At 35.9% G+C, this 23,831-nt stretch overlaps 1 protein-coding gene across 4 annotated transcripts in view; it reads right to left on the bottom strand.

The window, feature by feature from the left end:
* PCDH15 (protocadherin related 15) overlaps nt 1–23,831 on the bottom strand; it is a 1,016,126-nt gene that overhangs the window by 192,349 nt on the left and 799,946 nt on the right. For all 4 annotated transcript variants that reach the window (XM_063669967.1, XM_063669968.1, XM_054435813.2 and 1 more), the window contains exon 21: nt 2,650–2,766. In XM_063669967.1, coding sequence (XP_063526037.1) covers nt 2,650–2,766 — 117 coding nt within the window. The remainder of the gene's footprint in view (nt 1–2,649; nt 2,767–23,831) is intronic.

The raw sequence follows: 23,831 nt of genomic DNA, 5'->3' as shown, positions 1-23,831 counted from the left end.
TTTAAAATGAGTGGTTCTCACTTCATTCAAAAGAAACAGGATACCTTGAAAATGATGTGGCCAACCTCTAGAAATGAAAATTATTATTGATTAATAATAGTAATACCTAATATATGTGGGGGCAGAAGCCTGGTTGAGCATGTATATACATCAATCATTTAATTCTCATAGCCCTTAAATGGCCAAACTAAGTCTTAGAGATATTAAGAATTTTTTCTACGGTAATATAAAATTAAATTTCTGAAAGTCTGGCAGATTTTGTCAGTCCTGAAGAATACAGAATAACCATTTATTTATTCACCTATTCAATTATTCAACAAATGTTTCCTGGCAGACTAGTAAGTAGCAGGCTTAGAGTTAGACATGAGAATACAAACTGAAATAAGTTTTGATTCCTGTCCTCAAGGACCTTACATTCTAGTTTGGAAGAGACACTATTAAATAAACCTACAGTGTTAAGATAGATACTTACAGCCCCAGGTAGTGGCATAGGATCCCTGAAGAATATGAAATTGAAACTATTTTCTTCTAATTAATAAACATTTATAACAGTAACAGAGTAGAAAACACTTGGCAAGCCTATCTGAATAATAATTATTCTGTCTTTATGGTACCAACATAAAATAAGGGTAAAAATCAAGCATAACATTTAAAAAAAAGTAATTATGTAATATAGTAATTTCAAAAATGTTCATGGAATTGAGCTTTTATTTAGGATTTGTGTAGGTGCAACCAAATTGCAACTATGCTCACTTAAGGGTCCCAGTTTGCAGCAGTGATTCAAAAGCTCAATTCTGATCATATCTATATCAAAAGATTGTTGGTGTTTCAAGGGGCAAAACTGAGTCTGATAAATACATACTCAATAACTGAAATAAATAGATTCAGTATTTCAATTGAATGACTGGCATCCACTTTCTATCTAATGAAAGGCCAACATCAATTATTAAACGCTAAAAGTTACTACTGGGAATGCAAAACTGAAAACCTCTTCCAAAGAAATATGAAATTTAAATCTGGCAATTTTATTTAAAAGAGCTTCAAAGTGTAAAAACAGAGCTTTCTCTTTAGATAAATACTTACGATAAGTAATTTATCTTCTTTATAGAGCAGACAACAGACCAAGACAACTTTTCACACCTTGGTGGATGTGCTCTGAATGCCAAGCCAGGCACTATAGTCATTACTACCAAAAGGGAAGTAAGAAATTTACTGTCTATATGAAGACTTTCTGGTCTGTCCCATGTAGGTGAAAAATAGCGCTACTTTTAGTCTCTCATCATTAATGCTGTTAAACTCTATATTAAATTCTGTGCTGATGAAAATTTTTTTAAAAATGTATGTTAGTATTGTGTTTGCTTACACTCATTTATTACAGAGTGTTACGGTTTCTATTTGCAATTCTGTCTTTTCTATAAAATTTTCAGTTTCTTGAGAGCAAAAACTGGTTACCACAATGACCAGTATATAGTTGGTGCTAAAAACACATATGTTGAATAAAATTGAATACATTTTCCTAATTTCAAAGTAATTGTACATGTTACAATGTACTTAAAAAACAGAAAAATTGCCAGTTTCACATTCACCATCTTTATTGATGGGTTCAAGTCTATGAAATTTTTGCCTATCATATATCCCAAAGCACAATAAAGCAGTTTCAAAGACATTTTAACACACTTAAGAAAAGGGGCTTCTGAATTAAAGCCCACCACTTTCATGTTAACATTAATATATTTTGATTCCTTATAGTCACAATAGAGTTTATGAGACTTGTCCAAATTGAAGCTGTAAAATGTTATGATGGCCATTCACTTTTAATTAAATACAAGCATTAAAATAAATACTATTTATATTAGCAATAGAAAACAGAACTTCTAAGTCACTTATAAGATTCAGGATTTTATTTTCTTACTCTTCTAAAATAGTTCATTTAACTTTTATTTGTATTTTTCTGAAATTTATCAGCCACCAACTTACAGTGTGAGCCCACTCAAAGAAAAATTTAAATCATCAGGATAATAATTAATATTTATAAAACAAGGTTTTATAGAAAGCTTTATATATATATATATACTATTAATTTTATATGGTATTTTATCACTCTCGCTATAATAATATTTTAATTAAAACCTTGCCTGGAAAGATAATTTGGGATATCTCAAAAAAGTAAAGTTCTGTATGATAAAAGAATGTTAATTATTTTCTATAAACAATCTTAAGCTTTTTAATTTACCAAAATAAACACATTCAATATAAGTTTTATGTGATATGTTGATTTGGAGTTTGCTAACAAAATAGTCATATATGCATACAGTGGAAAATACATAAATTTAAAACATATCCAGATTAAGCGAAGCTTACAAATGGAGACAATTCATATATATTTATCATTGTTAGATAAATTAGTAATTAGTATATTGTGCATTCCAGAAAAACAAAAAGCATATTCTTTGTTGTCTAGGTTCAATAATAGTCATTTGAAATATGCTCTGTACCTGTGGATGAAATAAGCAAAAGAACATAAAATGTACGAATAAATAGGGTGAAATTCACAGAGACTACTTTTTCTGCCTTGTGATTCGGTCATTTCTGAGTGTTAAGGATTTTTCTCAGTACAGTTCAGAATATTAATTAATGCCTTCTACTTACAGGAAGGTCTGCATCTTCAGCATAAACTGTTGTGATAGGTGTACCCTTGACTGCATCTGGAGCCACCATCCCTTTGTATATTCGTTTACTAAAGACAGGAGGATAATCATTCATATCCTGTAAAACACAAGTAGGAGTTTAGTACTTCAGTTGAAACCAGGTTAGGGATACAGTTACTAGATTGACTCCCACTCTTCATATCACACAACTCATTTGCCACTGTCAGCCTTCCATTCTCTCAATTCCATTACTCTCACTTCAGACTGGCACCTCAGAGGAAACTGCCAGAGTTCTCGTACAATATTAATGTGTGGATATCAACTGAAGGCTATTCCACTGGAATAAAGTCTTTCACCCTCAAAAACAGGCCTTTTGGAGACTGAAATGACCCTTGAATTTTTTTCTAACTTCTAATGGTAAGAGGTAAAATTTTAACATTTGAAAATAAGAACAAGTTTCTTTAAAAGCTACATTCTGTGAAGCAGGAGTAAAATTTTTTTTAAATGTTCTTTATATGTTTTTGTAGCAATGTAAATTGTTTTATACACTTAGCATAATACTATGACTAGAACATTTCAAATACAAACTGTGAAATATCCTTTGTTGCCATTTTACATGATAAAAGGAGATTTTCTCTGCAGTGCACTAAAATAATGACACAAGATTAGATATATTTATACACAGAAAACAATGTTAATTTACTGAATTTTTTTCAGAGCAATTTATATGTATCTTATTTTATTTTTCCAATTTGGCGCTATATATACATTGTTACTCATGCGTTGTCAAATTCATTAAATAAATAGTTATCAGGTATTTCCCACTTTCATCAGGTATTTAGCACTTCAGTGCGAGGCACTGAAGATAGTGTTGTGACTCAAGAAAAAGATGTCCCTGTCTTTGTGTCACTTAACTGCCATTAGGCTAGTAAAATTACTGATCTGCAGATAGGCTAGTACCTTTGACTAAATTAATCTCCTTGTCAGGGCCAAAATAATAAATCAAGTCCCCTGAAAGGAAGACCATTTTTTTCTGAATCATTTTGTGTTTTATAGATAATTGTATATAATTTTTTGTCAATAAATAATGCTTATTCAATGGCAGATTTATTTATTTATAATATTTTAATAATCCTTACCCTACAGTGTTTTGGGTAGTGTGGGTCAAACATATTTGAACGGAAACCTAAATTTGTTAATTATCTGTTCTTCTCTTCCAAGTCACCTTTTTCTCACTTGCTGGTAAAAACAAAATTTAAAAAATTCTACATATTCTTTGATATTTGCTTAGACACAACAATTTTCCTGTACAGTATTAAGCTGGAAACACATAAATTAACAGATCGCAACTTCTCTTTTTGCAAAGAAGTCAGAATAATTATTTCTTACTATCAAACAATCCTTCATTTCATACTCAACATAGAGTTGAGTTCTGAGTAGTCAATATGAATAAACCTGCATATTCTAATAGGAGAACTTGAACTGCACACAAAACTGAAAAATAAAAGATATCATTTCTTCTGTTTTGAAATATAGTATTCACAATCTCTTCTATGAAAAAGATTTTTACAGTAAATTATGGACTTTAGAATCTGAACAAGTAAATGAACCTAGAAGCTTTGGTTCTCTATAATGAGGACTGTGAAGGGTATTGATCTTGAGGCTCCATGCAGGGGGTAAATATATAAAACATTAGCATTCACACTTTTTCGTGCTCTTTCCAACAGTGCCAATTAACTTAATAAGTGGATGTGGTAACTAAGGGTGTGGAAATCCTTTAGCACCCCTAAATTGTAACTTCTGAAGGTTAGAAAGGAAGGAGCCCAACACTGCAATTTTTCCATGCATGAGTTTCCAATGAGCTCATTATGTTCTTAAAAATTTTATTTTTTATTACTCTCAGGGGAAATTTAAAACCTTAATGTCACAAGGTACTTTTTGGAAAACTTGATTCTTCAGAAACAAAAAAAATGTATATACTTTTCCAATTATGTCAACACGGCTGTTCACAGTGTTGAATATGATGAACTTTTTATTTGCTTGGGAAGTATTCATTGGATTCACCTTCTAACTTGAATGTACGGTGGATTCACAAACTGATCAGACACACACCTAAGACAGTAAATGACTGAAGCCTATGAAAAGATTGGTTCTCTTCCCCCTTTATTTTCTATTGACAGGATGAAGAATAAATTAAGGTAGTTATTGTAGTAATATTTCTTTTTATGGCATGTTGTACATACTTTGGGGTTATAATCTTTCATTGTGGCTACAAATGCAGCTAGTTACATATAGTTTTTCCACAATGCATTATTTCAAGAGGAGAAATGTATTGAAATGCAATTCCAACAAGCATAATCAATAGTTCACTATATTTATGCTCAGGGACATCTGAACAAAAATGTGTATAAATCGGCTTCTGTGCAAATGTTCTCTTGTGCAGTAAATTGAGGACATGCTCAGCACTCCAAAACCATGCTCTTTTCTGTTGCCCATTATTCCACTAGAGGGTAGTATTAGCAAAAAGAAATATTTCCTCCTGTGTAGTTAAAAATTGTATCATTAAAACCCATAATATTTGTTTCTTTTGGTAAAAATTTTTATTGGTCTCAACAAAAAATAGTTTTAATGCTTCAAAAGAGTATTCTGAATGTTATGATTTACAACTTGAAAAACATTATGGTTCTTTTCTTAAGGAAAACTTTAAAAAATGGTTATACTCATAAAGCTTGCAATTTGTTCCCATGTATCAAGCAAATAAAATTATACCTGAAGGTGTAGGTAGCTAACAGGAGAAAACTATGTTTTATTTATTTATTTTCTACATTAGAGTCTGTAATAATCACAGAAACCATTTCTCCTTTGGCAGACTACCAAGAAGATGTAAGGAATCTTTTTAATGATCATGCTAGGAAGATAAGAACTTGCTGGTAAGTTTGTAAATTTAATGACAAGTTGAAGTTCTACACACACAAAAAAATAAAAATAAAGAGAAAAAGATGATAAAATTTTTGATATTCTGGAATCACAGGCAAAAACCTATAGAACAGTTTTTATTTAGAAGATAAGTAGAAAGTTCTAACTAGTTACAACTTGATCATCTTTTTAAAAACGATGTGTAGGCTGGGCATGGTGGCTCGCATCTGTAATTCCAACACTTTGGGAGGCTGAGGCGGGCGGATCACCCAAGGTCAGGAGTTCGAGACCAGCCTAGCCAACATGGCGAAACTCTGTCTCTACTAAAAATACAACAATAAGCCTGGCATGGTGGCAGGCACCTGTAATCCCAGCTACTCGGGAGGCTGAGGAAGGGAGAATTCCTTGAACCCAGGAGGTGGATGTTGCAGTGAGCTGAGATCGCGCCATTGCACTCCAGCCTGGGTGACAGAGTGATACTCTGTCTCAAAAAAAAAAAAAAAAAGATATGTATATAGCAAATGCCAGTCCTTACCATACTAAAGCTAATGCAGGCTCTATGAGGAGACACAGACAGTATAAGCCAATGGGCGGAATGACTTCAGTTGTTTCTGTCTTACGGTCTAGGATCAGCATTATCCTTGTTGAGCTATATGGCTGCTCTATAATGCCTTGAGGTTTATGGAGCCGATACCTACTTTTACGTGGGTGTACGGTTGATTGTTTGCCTGTTACCAGTTCTGTTTTCCACTACTAGACACTTTCTATTTGCTGTCCAAGTTGCTGTTTCTCATATTTCTCATATTATTAGCATTCTGCTGGGTTTTTTTTCTCTCTTGATTTCTGTATTGTCTCCTTGTCTTTACTGACTTATTTCCCTTCTTTTATGCTTCTGCATATAAAGTCATAAAAGGCTACATCTGCAGCTAAAGAAAATATTTGATACTTTTACTGCCAGGCTAGGCATATTAACCACAAGCTGATTTAAGAGGCCATGGGCCATAAGTGAACATTGGTGGTAGCCTGGCAGTACTCCCCAAGGGTCTTTGATAGTGGCACAAGGTAAGGCTGCTCTGCTTGTGGAGAAGGACTGTTTCTCATAGGTTGAGTGCCTGCTCAGCCACAGTACACGAGAACACCAGGTAGAATTCTAAGGTTTTGACTTCCAGATGGTACCTTTGAACCTGTTCAGGGCCTGGGAGATTTTGCCACCCTGAAGGGAAAGACACAGGTCTGGCTGGCTTTGCCACCTGCTGATTACAGAGACCCATGGCCTTGAACAAACTTAAGTGGTAGCCAGGGTGGTTACAACAGGTCTTGGACAAGACCCAGTGCTGTGCTGGGTTTAGGTCTGACCCAGTGCAGTCCCAGTGGTGGGATCCACAGGGGTGCTTGTGTCACCCCATCCCCAGCTCCAGGTGGCTCCAAACAGAGACACTCTGTTTGGAAGACAGTAAGGGAAAAGAACAGGAGTTTCTGCCTGGTAATTAAGGGAATTCTTCTGGATCTTATCCAAGACCATTAAGGTAGTAAGAGTCTGCCAAGAACCACAGTGTTACTGGGCTTGTGCTGCCTCCTAAAGCAGATACAGCTTTAGCAACATCTACATCCTTTCAAATACCTGAAAAGCTTTCCAAATAACAAATATAAAGAAGTCCAGACTGTGAAGAATACAATAAATACCCAATGCTTAAATGCCCAGACACAGACAAACATCCACAAGCATCAAACATCCACAAGCATCAACATCCACAAGGAAAACATGAAGTCACCAAACGAACTAAACAAGCCACCGGAAACCAATCCTGGGGAAACAGAGAGTGACCTTTCAGACAGAGAATTCAAAATAGTTGTTTTGAGAAAACTCAAAAAATTCAAGATAACACAGAGAAGGAATTTAGAATTCTATCAGATACATTTAACAAAGAGATTGAAATAATTTAAAAAATCAAGAAGAAATTCTGGAGTTGAAAAATGCAACTGACACCCTGAAGAATGCATCAGTTTTTTAATAGCAGAATTGACCAAGCAGAAAGAATTAGTGAGCTTGAAGACAGCCCATTTCAAAATACACAGTCAGAGGAGACAAGAGAAAAAAAGAACAAAAAACAATGAAACATGCCTACAAGATCTAGAAAATAGCCTCAAAAGGGCAAATGTAAGAGTTATTGGCATTAAAGAGGAGACAGAGAAAGAGATAAGGGTAGAAAGTTTATTAAAAGGGATAATAATGAAGAACTTCTCAAACCCAGAAACGGATATTAATATCCAAGTACAAAAGATTATAGAACTACCAGCAGATTTAACCCAAAGAACACTAGCTCAAGTCATTTAATCATCAAACTCCCAAAGGTCAAGGATAAATAAAGGATCCTAAAGGAGTAAGAGAAAAGAAACAAATAACATACAATGGAGCTCTAATACATCTGGCAGCAGACTTTCAGCAGAAACCTTACAGGCCAAGAGAGAGTGGCATGTATTACTTAAAGTGCTGAAGGAAAAAAAAATCCTAGAACAGTATATCTGGTTAAAATATCCTTCATACAGGAAGGAGAAATAAAGACTTTCCCAGACAAATAAAAGCTGAGGGATTTCATCAACACTAGACCTGTCCTATAAGAAATACTAAAGAAAGTTATTCAATAAAAAAGAAAGTTAATGAGTAATAAGAAATCATCTGAAGATACAAAACTCACTGGTAATAGTATGTACACTGGAAACACAGAATATTATAACACTGTAACTGTGGTGGTGTGTATAAAATATTCTTATGTTAAGTAGAAAGACTAAATTATGAGACAAAAATAATAACTACAATCACTTTTCAAGACATAGACAGTAAAATAAGGTGTAAATAGAAACAATAAAAACTTAAAAAGCAGGGAGATGAAGTATAGAGGTTATATTAGTTATTTTTTCTTGTCTGTTTGTTTATGCAAACAGTGTTGTTATCAGCTTAAAATAAAGGGTTGTATGATAGTATTTGCAAGCTTGATGATAACCTCAAACCAAAAAACACACAACAGATACATAAAAAATAAAAAGTCAACAAAATCATATCACCAGAGTATACTACCTTCACTTAAAGGAAGACAAGAAGGAAAGAAAGAAGGAAGACAAACCAGAAGACAACCAGAAAGCAAATAACAAAATGGAAGCAATAGGTCCTTAGTTATAAAAAATAACATTGAATGTAAAGGGATTAAGCTCTCTAATCAAATGACATAGAGTGGAGAACGGATTAAAGAAAAAAAAAGACAAAATGATCTGTTGCCTACAAGAAACACACTTCACCTATAAAGACACACATAGACTGAAAATAAACACATGGAAAAATATATTCCATGCTAATGGAAACCAATAAACAGCAGGAATAGCTGAAATTATAGGAAACAAAATAGATTTCAAGACAAAAACTACACAGAGAGACAAAGAAGGTCACTATATAATGATAAATGTATCAATTTATCAGGAAGATATAACAATTGTAAATATATATACACCTATATGTATATATATACACATATGTATATATATGTGTATATATATTCGGTGTATATATATATACACACACACATATATATATTTTCAACATTGGAGTGCTCAAATATATAAACCGAATATTATTAAAGCTAAAGAGCCAGATACATCCCCAAACAAAAATAGCTGGAAACTTCAACATCCCACTTTCAGCACTGGACAGATCATCCAGAAAGAAAATCAACAAAGAAACATCAGACCTAATCTCCACTGTAGAACAAATGGATCTAATAGTTATTCATAGAATATTTCATCCAACACCTGCAGAATACACATTCTCCTCAGCACATAGATCATTCTCAAATATAGGCCATACCTTAGGTCACAAAACAAGTCTTAACACATTAAAAAATCTGAAATAATATCAAGTATCTTCTCTGACCACAACAGAATAAAACTAAAAATCAGTAACAACATAAATTTTGGAAATTATACTAACACATGGAAATTAAACAATATGTTACTGAATAACCAGGGGTCAATGAGGAAATTGATAAGAAAATTGAAAACTTTCTTGAACAAATGATAATGAAAATACAAAGTATCAAAACCAATAGTGAGGTGTGGAGTTGGCAGGACTTCCTGGGCCAGTTTGGGGACTTTCACAAAAGACCCCTGTGACTCAGGGTTTTGAGTTCTTAATTAATCGAGTGAAGGATTCAAAATTAACCACTCCAGGGGAGGACTGAAAAAAGAGCCACTCTCCATGGACAAAAAGAAAGAAAGGGGAGGGGGTAACATAGGGACATAAGTCCTAGCCACCAGAGCCAGCAATGGCAACCCTTCCAGGTCCCCTACCACTATGTGGAAGCTTTCCTTTCCCTTTGTTCAGTAAACTGCGCTGCTGCTCACTCTCCTGGTCTGTGGACTCTTTTTGAGCTGTAACACTCACTGCGAAGGTCCGCAGCTTCATTCTTCGAAGTTAGCAAGACCACGAATCCATCAGCAGGAAAAACTCCTGACTCAACAGGATATACTGAAATTTTTACTATGTGGGAAATTTATAGCTATAAGTGCCTACATCAAGAAAGGAAAAAACTTCAACTAAACAAAACAACCTAATGATGCATCTTTAAAAACTAGAAAAGCAAGAGCAGGCTGAAGCCAAAATTAGTAGAAGAAAAGAAATAATGAAGATCAGAGCAGAAATAAATGGATTTGAAATGAAGAAAACAATATAAAAGATCAATGAAACAAAAAGTTTGTTTTTTAAAAAAGTTATATAAAATTGACAAACCTTTAACCAGACTAAAAAAGAAGAGAGAAGACCCAGATAAATAAAATCAGATATGAAAAAGAAAACGTTACAACTAATACTGCAGAGATTCAAGGGATCATTAGTAGCTACTATGAACAAACATAGGTCAATAAATTGGAAAATCAAGAAGAAACAAATAAATTCCTAGACACATACAACCCATCAAGATTGAACTATGAAGAAATCCAAAACATTGAACAAACTAGTATCAAGTAACAAGATATAGCAAATAACAAGTATCAAGCTGTAATAAAAAGTCACCTAGCAAAGGAAAGGCCAGAACCTGATGGTTTTGCTACTGAATTCTACCAAATATTGAAAGAATTACTAATACCAGTCTTACTCAAACTATTCCAAAAAAAAAAAAAAAACAAACAGGAGGAGGGAATACTTTCAAACTCATTCTATAAAGACAATAATACTCTGATACCAAAGCTAGACAAAGTGACATCAAGAAAAGAAACTATAGGCAATCTCCTTGATAAATATTGATGCAAAATTCCTCAACAAATAATAACAAAGAAATTCAACATTGTATTTAAAAGATCATTCATTAATCATGACCAAATAAGTTTTATCTCAGGGACACTAGGATGGTTCAATATATTCAAATCAATCAATGCGATATATCATCAACAGAATGAAAGAGAAAAACCATATGATCATTTCAATTGATTCTGAAAAAGCATTTAATAAAATTCAATGCCCTTTCATGATAAAAACCCTCAAAAACTGGGTATAGATGGAACATACCTCAACATAATAAAAGTGATATATGACAAACCCATAGCTACTCCCACACTGAATGCGGAAAAACTGAAAGCCCTTCCTGTAAGATCTGGAACACAACCAGGATGCCCACTATCACCACTGTTATTCAATATAGTACTGGAAGTCTTAGCAAGAACAATCAGAAAAGAAAACAAAATAATGATCATCTAAATTGGAAAGGAAGAAGTCAAATTATCCTTGTTTGCAGATGATACAATCTAACACTTGGAAAAACCTAAAGACTACACACACACACACACACACACACACACACACACACAAAGTATTAGAACTGATAAACAAATTCAGTAAAGTTGCAAGATACAAAATAAACATAGAAAAATCAGTAGCATTTCTATATGCCAACAGTGAACAATCCACAAAAGAAATCAATAAAGTAATCCCATTTAAAATAGCTACAGTTAAAATAGAATACCTAGGAATTAACCAAGGAAGTGAAAGTTCTCTGCAATGGAAACTATAAAACACGGATTCAAGAAAATGAAGAGAACACAAAAGAATGAAAAGATATCTCATGGTCATGGATTGCAAGAATCAATATTGTTAAAATGTCCATACTACTCAAAGCGTTCTACAGATTCAATGCAATCCCCACCAAATACCAATGACATTCTTCAAAGAAATAGAAAAAAAATTCTAAACTGTATATGGAAGCACAAAAGACCCAGATAGCCAAAGCTATATTAAACAAAAGGAAAAAAAAAACTGGAGGAATCACATTATCTTACTTTAAATAATATTACAGGGCTATAGTAAATAAAATAGGATGGTACTGGCATAAAAAAAAAAAACATACACATATATCCATGGAACAGAATTGAGAACCCAGAAATAAATTTATACAACTACAGCAAAGTCAATTTTGACAAAAGTGCCAGGAATGTAACCAGGGAAAGGACAGTCTCTTCAATAAATGATGCTAGGAAAACTGGATATCCACATGCAAAAGAAGAAATTAGGCCCCATCTCATGCCATATACAAAAATCAAATCAAACTTGATTAAAGATATGAATCTAAGACCTCAAACTATGAAACGACTGAAAGAAAACATGCGGAAACTCTCCAGGAGATAGAACTGGGCAAAGATTTCTTTAGTAATACCCCACAAGCACAGGCAACTAAAGAAAAATGAACAAATGGGATCACATCAACTTAAAAAGCTTCTGCACATCAAAGGAAAGAATCAACAAAGTAAAGAGACAAACCACAGGGTGAGAGCAAATATTTGCAAACTACCCATCTGACAAGGAATTAAACAGAATATATAAGTAGTTCAAACAACTTTATAAGAAAATATCTAGTAATCTGATTTTAAAATGGACAAAAGTTCTAAACAAAAATTTCTCAAAAGAAGACATACAAATGATAAACCAGTATATAAAAAGGTGCTCAACATCATTAATCATCAGAGAAATGCAAATCAAACTTACAATGAGATACCATCTTACACCAGTTAGAATGGCTTTTATCTGAAAGTCAGGCAATGACAAATGCTAATATGAATGTGGAGAAAAGGAACCCTCACACACTGATGGTGGGAATGCAAATTAGTACAACCACTATGGAGAACAGTATGGAAGTTTCTATAAAACTAAAAATAGAGCTATCATACAATCCAGAAATCCCACTACTAGATACATGGACAAAAGAAAGGTAATTAGTATATGAAAGAAATATCTGCACTCCCATGTTTATTGCAGCACTATTCACAATAGTCAAGATTTGGAAGCAACCTAAGTGTCCATCAACGGAATAATGGATAAAGAAAATGTGGTACAGGTACACAAGGGAATACTATTTAACCATAAAGAAGAATGAAATCCTATCATGTGCAACAACATAATCGATGAAGTTTAAAAGTATATGAGAGAGGCACTTTCTGGGGTCTCCCAGCAACCAGTGGGTGATATTTACGGAGCCATGGGAGAAATTCTTTACTACGTAGATATACTATTTTTAATCGTGGGCATGCACATTTTCTTTGTTTTCTCTGGTTTGGATCTTCATAGGAAATATGTTACATCTTAGTCCTAAAACTCTAGAATAGTAGAATAAAGACATTTTGTCCTGCTATCACCAAGTTCACTGACAAATATAATATAAAGAGCACACCAATAGGAATCTGAAAATGCGGAAGAGAAGAGAGGGAAACATTTGAAAGCCATTCTTCAAAACAACCCCAACAGAACAATTAGCAAGTTGTAAAAAACAATATTAAATCTGACCATACACCCACTAGCTGGTTCACAGAAATTATCATTTATTCAAATTCCTACCTCCAGACAATACCTCCTACCTCCATACAATAGGTCTGCTGTAGATGAAATGTCCAGAATTTCTGTTTTGTTTGAGTCTGGGACAACCTCCTGGTCTCTCAAGCATCAGCTTTTCTGATGAAATCAAAAGCAGGACCCTATCAATACTGTCATGATGGAGCATCGGTAGCACATAACTGCCTCTCAGGTGTCCACGGTTTCACAAATGCTGCCTTGGTACTGGGCACTGAGTTTTCATCTAGAAAAGCTATCCTTTTTCTTCCATTCTATGGGGTAGCAATATTTCTTTCTGGAGAAGGAAACTCCTCTGAAAGGTGGGAAATCTTAGCTTCATTTTCCAAGACCCATTGTGTTTAACAACAACCTCAGGCCTTGTTACAAGGTGAACCTGATGATATCTCATTTTTCATCCTTTCACCCCTCCCTGCCTACTCCCACACCTGCACACTAAGACAGGCAAACACAACCAAGGGTCAATCTAGTCTCCTTTCTTCACAGAAGCTTGTCTCCCTCTCTCCTACTCCCATGCAGCCATTCTACCCAAAATTAGAATGAGCAAAATGACTTGGGTCATCTGTTTATCTCAGACAAGTTCTTTATACTCCTTATAATGCTGCTTAGTATCATGTATCCATTTACATATTCAGCTTTTCAGATTCATATTCAGTTTTCAGTTTGCTGTACAACAGCCCTTTTCTTTCTGTGTATTTTCTGTATTATGTTACAACGCAGACTCTAAGACCAGATTTCTATTATAACTTAGTTTGTAAGGTTAGTTATCATTCTGAATCTTTTAAAATTGTTTAGAATTTTATTTTCATTTTCCAGAGATTTGCTTATATCATCTAATTTACTATCATCACAGATTCAGTTCTTCTAAATATTTAGTATATCTAGAAATATACAAGAAAAATATCTACAAGTAAAATACACAAGTAAATATCTCTAATTTACCATCATCACAGATTCAGTTCTTCTAAATATTTAGTATATCTAGAAATATAGAAGAAAAATATCTACAAGTAAAATACACAAGTAAATATCTAGTATTTACAAGGAAAAAGCCTTGTTGCATTGATGTTCTATGAAATCTTTCAAGAAAAAATGTATGTTATTTGTATGATCATCACAGGTTTTATTTTGGGTTCTTAAAACTTGACACTAAGAAAGCTGTGTGCAGATGTCTTGATAAACATTTTTATTTATACTGTGAAAATATTGTTTTTCCAAATAATACTTGAATTTTCCCATTCTTGCTCCAATTTTAAAACGGGTTTGATGGACTAGGCATTAAACATTTCATCTTTTATTTTTTCCTCTTATTTACAAAAGAAATTATGTTTCTGCTCATTTTGAAAGAAAAAACTTCAAGATGCTTTCCTGTGGTGACTTTTTGGGTCCAAGTATCTCCTAGCAAATACCATACAATTATGTTATCAACAAAACAGCTTTTCAGTACTGCAAGTAATTAGACCAAGTACAGAGAATTTGAAAAGCCGGTAAAGACTACATTTGTAGAGAATTGAGAATTGTACTCCATTCTTCTCTTAAAAAAAGGATAATAATATTTTTATGGGCCTCGGTAGTATATACTAGAATTTTAAAGTTCTATTTGTGATAATCCCCACCCTGAGTTATCAGAAAAGAGGAAAGCAAGTGTCAGTCTACATTTGGGAGAATTTCCTACAAATTTTATTATGCTTAGATGAACTTGGAATAAAAAAATGGTATTACATATGTCTAGAGTTAAATGTTAAGTTTTGCTTTAAATGTATAATAAATAGGCAATGACTGCATGAGTCAGGATGCCTTGACCAAAGGAATGGTGTTATTTGTCTAAATAAGATAAAGTGATTGAGACAACACGAATTAGACCAACACTCTTCTCTATCTGAGGAATAAATTATCTTCCAGCTGCTGATGTAGAAGCATTAAGTAATACCCCCATATTGAAATAAAGGGGTGGTGAGGCAACATAAAGAACTTTTTTTAAGAGGGATGAGGCCCAGATACAGAATGGGGGTTATTTAGGGCATATCTTGCTTTTTGAGGTGATAATTTTGGACATAATTTAACTCCCCTAACATTTTCCATCAAAACAAGCCAAGAAGATATATCCAAATTGAATCCAGAGCTGCCAAGTCAGACTCTATGAGTGTTTACTATAACTGTCTATCATCAACCACACCCTCATCAGACAAAAGGCCATACCATTTGAGGATCTATTTTTCAATCTCGGAAGACTAGGGGGGATGTCATTAATAGCAAGTCTTTTTTTTTTCTCTTCTTTGTTCAAAATCATCAATAAATGAATTATTTTTCTATTTTTAATGTTTTAACTGTTCAATTCCACCAAGTCATATGAGTAGACAAGAGTAAACCAAGGCAAATTTTTCACCTGGTCCAGAAGATATTTTGCTATTTAGTCTATTTAGATCACTCTCACCTTAGTCTTTTTCATCTGCTTACATATTATGGCATCTTCATAACCACCAAAATTATATCCCCTAAATATTTTTGTAACAGACTTCTAAATGTTGTAACACAATAGTGTGACCAAATCATATTTCAAAATACAATACAATCAAAGCCCTCCCTTCAGGCTCTCCATAATTTTGTCTTGTCCCTTGATCCTTTTTCCAGACCACTAGAGCACTGATAATTATTGTCTCAGGAAAGACAGATACGAAAAGAAAAACCAAATTACCCCAGAAAAGATTTTGACAGTTTGAGTTCCTATTTCCAAAGAAAATTTAGTGCTGAATAAACTTTTAATTCCTTGAAATAGACACATTTCCTACCTCCTGAAATAAATATCTTAGGACAGAGAGACATAAGAATGGAATAATTAAGTATATAGACATGCGGACCCCTGAGAAATAAAGAACCCAGATCCTGATAAAACTCTCCCAACAGGTTTAGGGCGTCCGAGGATGGAAGGAGCTTATGATCTTATGATCACCATTCCAAGGTAGTTTAGAGGTGGAAATGGTATCCACAGAAGAAATGTCAGCAATTTGTGTGCTAGCAGATAATCCAGATCAAGTGTAAAAAAAAGACAGTGAAAGAGGTGGGGGGCCAAGAGAACTAACTAGAGGCAGCTGGTGTGTGTCAATCTCATGGAGAAAAGAAAGGCTGGTGAGTGGACACTAGCTCATCTGAAAAATCCAGGTGGAGACACACTGGAATTCATCAGGAAATAGCATAACATATAGAGAACAGAGAGCAAGACAAGACAACTGCCCACCCTGGGGGTGGCACAGAGCCAGGGAAGTCCTCCCACTGTGGAGAAACTGTGAGTAAGTGAGTCCCTGGGGACCCACACTTCTGCCGTGGACTTTTGCATCCCTGGGCTCAGGAGATCTCCCGCATGAGCTCCCCACCAGTGCCTCCAGGCTGACACGGAGAACCATGTGGAGTCTTGGCAGAGCCATACTCAGGCACACATGGAGTCCCAGGAGACTTGTATCCCCAGACACTCTGGCACCAGTGCCTATAGCTCCTGCAGCAGTGGAGGCCAGACTTGCATGCCCCCAGTTAAGGGGCCAAACTCCACGAGGCTGAGCAGTGAAACACTGCAGGCCTCATCTCAGCTGCACCTTGCAGGATAAGGCCTACTGTCCATTCCAGCCCCACCTGAGTTCCTGGGTCGGGAGCAGCCCTGTACTTCTCTGGGATGGAGCTCCCAGAGGGAGAGGCTGGCTGCCATTTTTGCTGCTCTGCAACCCTCCCTCTTTTTGCTCTTAGGCTTGGGAGGGGCAGGGATTAGGGACTAACGCAGACCCCCAACACAGCACAGTTTCCTTACAGAAAAGTGGGTAGGCTGTTTTCCATGTGGGTCCACACCCTTGCTACTTCTCACTGGGCAGGGCTTCCCAACCTAGGACCTCAGCAACCCCCAACCTGGGCTCTTGGGCCAGTAGCAGCTCTGTACTTCCCTGGGACAGAGCTCCCAGAGGGCAAGGCAGATCACCATTTTTTGGTGCTCCACAGTCCTCATTCCTGTTGCCCTCAGGCTCAGGAGGGAATGTGGTGGTTGGAGACTGATGCAAACCCCCAGCACAGCACAGCAGCATTACAGAAAAGAAGCTACACTGCTTTCCATGCAGGCCTCTGCCTCTGCTACTCTTTACTGCCCAATGCCTCTGGACTTGGGCCCCTAGCACAACCACCTTGTCAACGCCTAACACTTCAGTCAGTGGTGAGAAAACCCCAGAGACAATCCACAACCTCTGTGACTGCAGCTCCCCTTGGGCTGGGGAGGAACAAAGGTCTTGGTCACTATGCAGGAACTCCAGCACACCACAGCCACAATATGGACAGAAGCCCAGTCTCTCTTTTCCATGAGCCCCCACCTCTCACTCTTTACCAGGCAGGGCCCATGCTCGGGACCACGGAACAGCTACCCCATCTCAGCTGAGCATTCCCACTGCTAGTGGCTTTGTGTTTCCTTAAGGAGGGGCTCCCACAGTCAACTAACAGTCACTCTGCCCCTGCCATGGCAGTAGTTCTGCCCCTGCTGCCCTTGGACTGGAGAAGAAAGAAAGAGGCCAAAGGTTTCACTCACTCTTCCAGGAGGACACAGTCATCACATAGAAAGAAGCCCAGACTCTCCTCCCTGTGAATCCTCAACCTCCCGCTCTTTACCTAGCTCAGGCCAGCAGTGCAGCCACCCCACTCCCTGGCTGGACATTCCCAGTAGCAGCAGTTTTGAGTTTCCCTCAGGTTGAGCACCCAGGAACAACCAAAAGCCCCTCTGCCACTGCTGCTGCAGTGATATTGCCCTTGCTGCCCTCAGACTGCGGAGGGAGCAAAGACCCTGAGTGCTTTAGCCACACCTCCAGACAGCTGCATCACCCACAAGCTTGGTCCTACAATGCAGCCATCACACCCCAGGCTGATTGTACTGATTAGTAGTGGCTCTGTATTTTTCTGGGGTGGAGCACCAAGAGACAAGTGAAAGGCCATCTGCCACAGCCACAGCCAAGGTCCCTTCCCTTGTTGTGTCTAAGCTGGGGAAAGAGCATAAAGCCTGAGCTTGCCCCAGAGCTATAGTGTGTAGCCTGGGAGTGCCAAACTGAGATATACAGCCAGCAGTCAAGTGCAAAAGGAGGCCACACTTTCAGAGCACTGAGAAGGGGCACAACAATCCTTAGGAAATAGAGGAGACTGACTAAGAGCCTACCTACTGGCCATTCCAGTTAAGTGCCATCTGCTGGATCACAGCCCAAACTTTAATATTAAAAATACTTTGCTAATATATTCTTCTGTGAAACCAAGGACAAGAGCTCAGTTACAAATAAAGGTCATGCACAAAACCTCACTCCTCTGAAAACATCTAAATAAGCCAACTGACTGTACTCAAATTAGACAGTTGAAAGAACATCAGCAAACACAGATGAGAAAGAACCAGTGCAAGAACTCTGGCAACTCAAAAAACAAGTGTCTTCTTTCCTCCAAACAACTGTACTAGTTCCCCAGCAAGGATTCTTAACTCAGCTGAAATGGTTGAAATGAAAGAAATAGAATTCAGAATATGGGTAGGAATGAAAATCATTGAGAATCAGGGAGGAAGTCAAAATCCAAACCAAGGAAACTAAGGATTACAGTAAAACAATACAGGAGCTGGTAGATGAAATGACCATTATAAGAAAGAACCAAAATGATCTGACAGAGCTGAAAAACACACTACAAGAATTTCATATTGTGATGGCATTAACAGCAGAACAGACCAAACTGAGGAAAGAATCATAGAGCATGAAGACTGGCTCTCTGAACTAAGAAGGACAAAAATAATAATAATAAAAAGAATAAAAAAGAATGCACAAAACCCCTGAAAAATATGGGATTATGGGAGGAGACCAGATCTACCCCTCATTGGCATCACTGAGGGAAATGGGGAAAAAGCAGGCAACTTGGAAAACATATTTCAGGATATTGTCCATGAAAACTTCCCAACCTCACTAGAGAGGCCAACATTAAAATTTAAAAACTGCAGAGAACTGCAAGATACTATATAAGAAGACAATCCCCAAGACACATAATCATCAGATTCTCTTTCATTCTTTTTAAAATGAAAGAAAAAAAAATAAAGGCAGCTAGAAAGAAGGAGCAGGAAACCTACAAAGAGAACCCATCAGGCTAACAGTGGACCTTTCAGCAGAAACCCTATAAGCCAGAAGAGACTGGGGGCCTATATTCAGCATTCTTAAAGAAAAGAATTTCAACCCAAGAATTTCATATCCAGTGAAACTAAGCTTCATAAGCAAAAAAGAAATAAAATACTTTTCAGACAAGCAAATTCTAAGGGAATTTATTACAACCAGGCCTGCCTTATAAGAGCTCCTGAAAGGAGTGCTAAATGTGAACAGCCACTACAAAAACACACTTAAATACACATATCTCTGACATTATAAAGCAATGACATAAATAAGTCTACATAATAACCAGCTAACAATATGATGACAGGATCAAATTAACACATATCAATATTAACACTGGATGTAAATGGGCTAAATGACACAATTTAAAGCTGGATAAAGAAGCAAGAACCAACGTTATGCTGTCTTTAAGAGGCCCATCTCACATGCAATGACATCCATAGGACCAAAGTAAAGGGTTGGAGAAAAGTCTACCAAGAAAACAGAAAACAGAAGAAGCTGAAGTTGCTATCCAAATTTCAGACAAAAGAGACTTTAAATCAACAAACATCACAAAAGACAAAGATGAGCTTTATATAATGGTAAAGGGTACAATTCAATAAGAAGATCTAAATATCCTAAATATATATGCATCCAACACAGGAGCACTCAGATTCATAAAGCAAGTTCTTACAGACCTACAAAGAGACTTCGATTTCCACACAATAGTGGGACATTTCAATACCCCATGGACAATAATAGTCAGATGATTGAGGTGACAAAGTAAAAAAGATATTTAGGACCTGAATTCACCACTCGAACAAATGGACATAATAGACATCTATAGAACTCTCCACTCAAAAACAACAGAATATACATACTTCTCATCACCACATGGCACATACTTCAAAACTGACCACACAATTGGACATAAAAACAATCTGTAACAAATTGAAGAAAACTAAAATCATACCAACCACACTCTCTGAACATGGTGCAATAAAAACAGAAATCAATACTAAGAAAAACATTCAAAACCATACAATTACATGGAAATTAACCAACTTGTTCCTGAATTATCTCTGGGTAAACAATAAAATTAAGGCAGAAATAAAATATTTCAAACTAATGAAAACAAAGATACAACATACCAGAATCTCTGAGGCATAGCTAAAGCAGTGTTAAGAAAGAAGTTTATAGCACTAAATGCCCACATTAAAAAAGTCAGAAAGATATCAAATGAACAATCTAGCATCACATCTACAGGAACTAGAGAAACAAGAGCAAACCAAACTCAAAGCTAGCAGAAGACAAGAAATAACCAAAATCAGAGCTGAACTGAAGGAAACTGAGATGCAAAAGACCATATAAAAGATAAATTAACTTAGGAATTATTTTAGTTATTTGAAAGAATTAATTAGATAGATGAATAGCTAGACAAATAAGAATAAAAGAGAAGATCCAACTAAACACAATCAGAAATGACTGACTGAATGAAAAAGGACATTCCCACTGACCCCACAGAAATATAAAAGAACACTCAGAGACTATGAACACATCTGTGTACACAAGCTAAGAAACCCAAGAGGAAATGGATACATTCCTGGAACCACTCAACCTCCCAAGTTTGTGTTAAGAAGAAATTGAATTCCTAAACAGACCAATAATGAATTCTGAAATTGAATCAGTAAAAAAAGAGCCTGCCAACCAGGAAAAGCCCAGGACCAGATAGATTCACAGCCAAACTCTACCACATGTATAAAGAAGAGCTGGTACCATCCCTACTGAAACTATTCCAAAAAATTGAGGAGAAGGCATCCCTCCCTCACTCACTCTATGAGGCCAAAATCATCTTGATACCAAAACCTGGCAGAGACACAACAACAACAAAAAAGAAAACTTTAGGCCAATATCTTTGATGAACACAGATGCAAAAGTCTTCAACAAAATACTGGCAAACCAGCAGCACATTGAAAAGCTAATCCACCACAATCAAGTAGGTTTTATGCCTGGGATGCAAGGTTGGTTCAATATAGGCAAATCAACAGAAGTGATTCACCACAGAAAAAGAATTAAAAACAAAAACTACATCATCATCTCACTAGATGCAGAAAAGGGTTTCAATAAAATTCCACATACTTTCATGTTAAAAACCTTAACAAACTAGGCATTGAAGGAACATACTTTAAAATAATAAAAGCCATCTACGACAAATGCACAGCCAACGTCATACTGAATGGGCAAAAGCTGGAGGTATTCTCCTTGAAAAGAGAAACCTCTCTTAACATTCCCACTCATCATAGTAATGGATGTCCTGGCCAGAGCAATAAAGCAATAGAAAAATAGAAAACCCATCCAATTAGGAAGAGAGGATGTCAAACTACCCTTGTTTGCAGATGATATGATTCTACACCTAGAAAACCCCATAGTCTCCATTCAAAGCTCCTTGATCTAATAAACAACTTCAGCAAAGTTTCAGGATACCAAATCAATGTACAAAAATCAATAATAGCATTTCTATGTACCAACAACATCCAAGCTGAGGGCCAAATCAAGAATGCAATGCCATTTACAATAGTTACACAAAAAAGTACCTAGGAATACAACTAACCAGGGTGGTGAAAAATCTCTACAATAAGAATTTAAAATATTGCTCAGTGAAATCAAAGATGACAGAAACAAATTGAAAAACATTCCATGCTTATGGAGAGAAAGAATCAATATCATTAAAATGGCCATACTGCCCAAAACAAAGTACAGATTCAATGCTATTCCTATTAAACTACCAAAGACATTATTCACAAAACTAGAAAAATGTATTCTAAAATTCATATCAAACCAAAAATGAGCTTGAATAGATAAGACAATCCAAAGCAAAAAGAAAAAAGCTGAAGATATCACATTTCTTGACTTCAAACTATACTACAATGCTACAGTAACCAAAACGGCATCGTCCTGGTACAAAAACAGATACAGATATATAGACCAATGGAACCAAATAGAGATCCCAGAAATAATGCTGCATACTTATAACCATTTGATGTACAACAAAGTAAATAAAAACAAGCAATGGAGAATGGACTCCCTATTCAGCAAATGATGCTGGGATAACTGGCTATATATATATGTAGAAAAATTAAACTGGACATCTTCTTTACACCATGTATAAAAATCAACTCAAGATGGATTGAAGACTTTAATGTCAAACCTAAAACTATAAAAACACAAAGATAACCTAGGAAACATCATTCTGGACATAAGCCCTGGCAAATATTTCATAACAAAGATGACAAAAGAAATTTTAACAACAGCAAAAATTGACAAGTGTGAAGTGTGACTTAATTAAACTAAAGGGCTTCTGCATAGCAAAAAAAAAAAAAAAAAACCTATCAACAGAGAGTAAACAGGCCACCTACAGAATGGGACAAAATGCTTACAAACTACGCATCTGACAAAGGTCTAATATCCAGAATCTATAAGGAACTTACAAATCAACAAGCAAAAAGCAAACCTCCCACATAAAAAGTGGGCAAAAGATATGAACACATACTTTTCAGAAGAAGACATACATATGGTGAACAAGGATATGAAAAAATGTTTTCAGAAGAAGACATACATATGGTGAACAAGGATATGAAAAAATGCTCATCATCACTAATCATGAGAGCAATGCAAATCAAAACCACAATGAGATACCATCTCACACCAATCAGAATCGCTATTGAAAAGTAAAAAATAAAACATGCTGGTGAGGTTGAGGAGAAAACGGAACAAAGCAGTTTGGCAATTTCTCAAGGAACTCAAAGCAAAATGACCATTTGACCCAGCAATCCCATTTTTAGGTATATACCCAAAGATAAATTGTTGTACCATAAAGACACACGCACATATATCATTAGTGTCATGCTATTCACAGTAATAAAGACATGAAATCAATCAACCTAAATGCCCATCAATGGTAGACTAAAGAAAATGTGGCACATATATGCCATGGAATAACTATGCAGCCATAAAAAAGAATGAGATCATGTCCTTTGCAGCAACATGGATACAACTAGAAGCCATTGTCCTAAGTGAACTAACACAGGAACAGAAAACCAAATACTGCATGTTCTCACTTAGAAGCTGAAGGTAAACGTTGAGTACATAGGGACACAAAGATGGGAACAACATACGTTGGAGGCTGCTTGAGGGTGGATAGATGGAGGAGAGTGAGGATAAAAAAAACTGCCTATAAGGTACTATGTTCATTACCTGAGT

The sequence above is a fragment of the Pongo pygmaeus genome, chromosome 8 (assembly GCF_028885625.2).
Source record: "Pongo pygmaeus isolate AG05252 chromosome 8, NHGRI_mPonPyg2-v2.0_pri, whole genome shotgun sequence".
Taxonomy (NCBI): Eukaryota; Metazoa; Chordata; class Mammalia; order Primates; family Hominidae; genus Pongo; species Pongo pygmaeus.
Note: the sequence above shows the minus strand (reverse complement) of the source record. Positions and strands in the feature narration are given on the sequence as shown.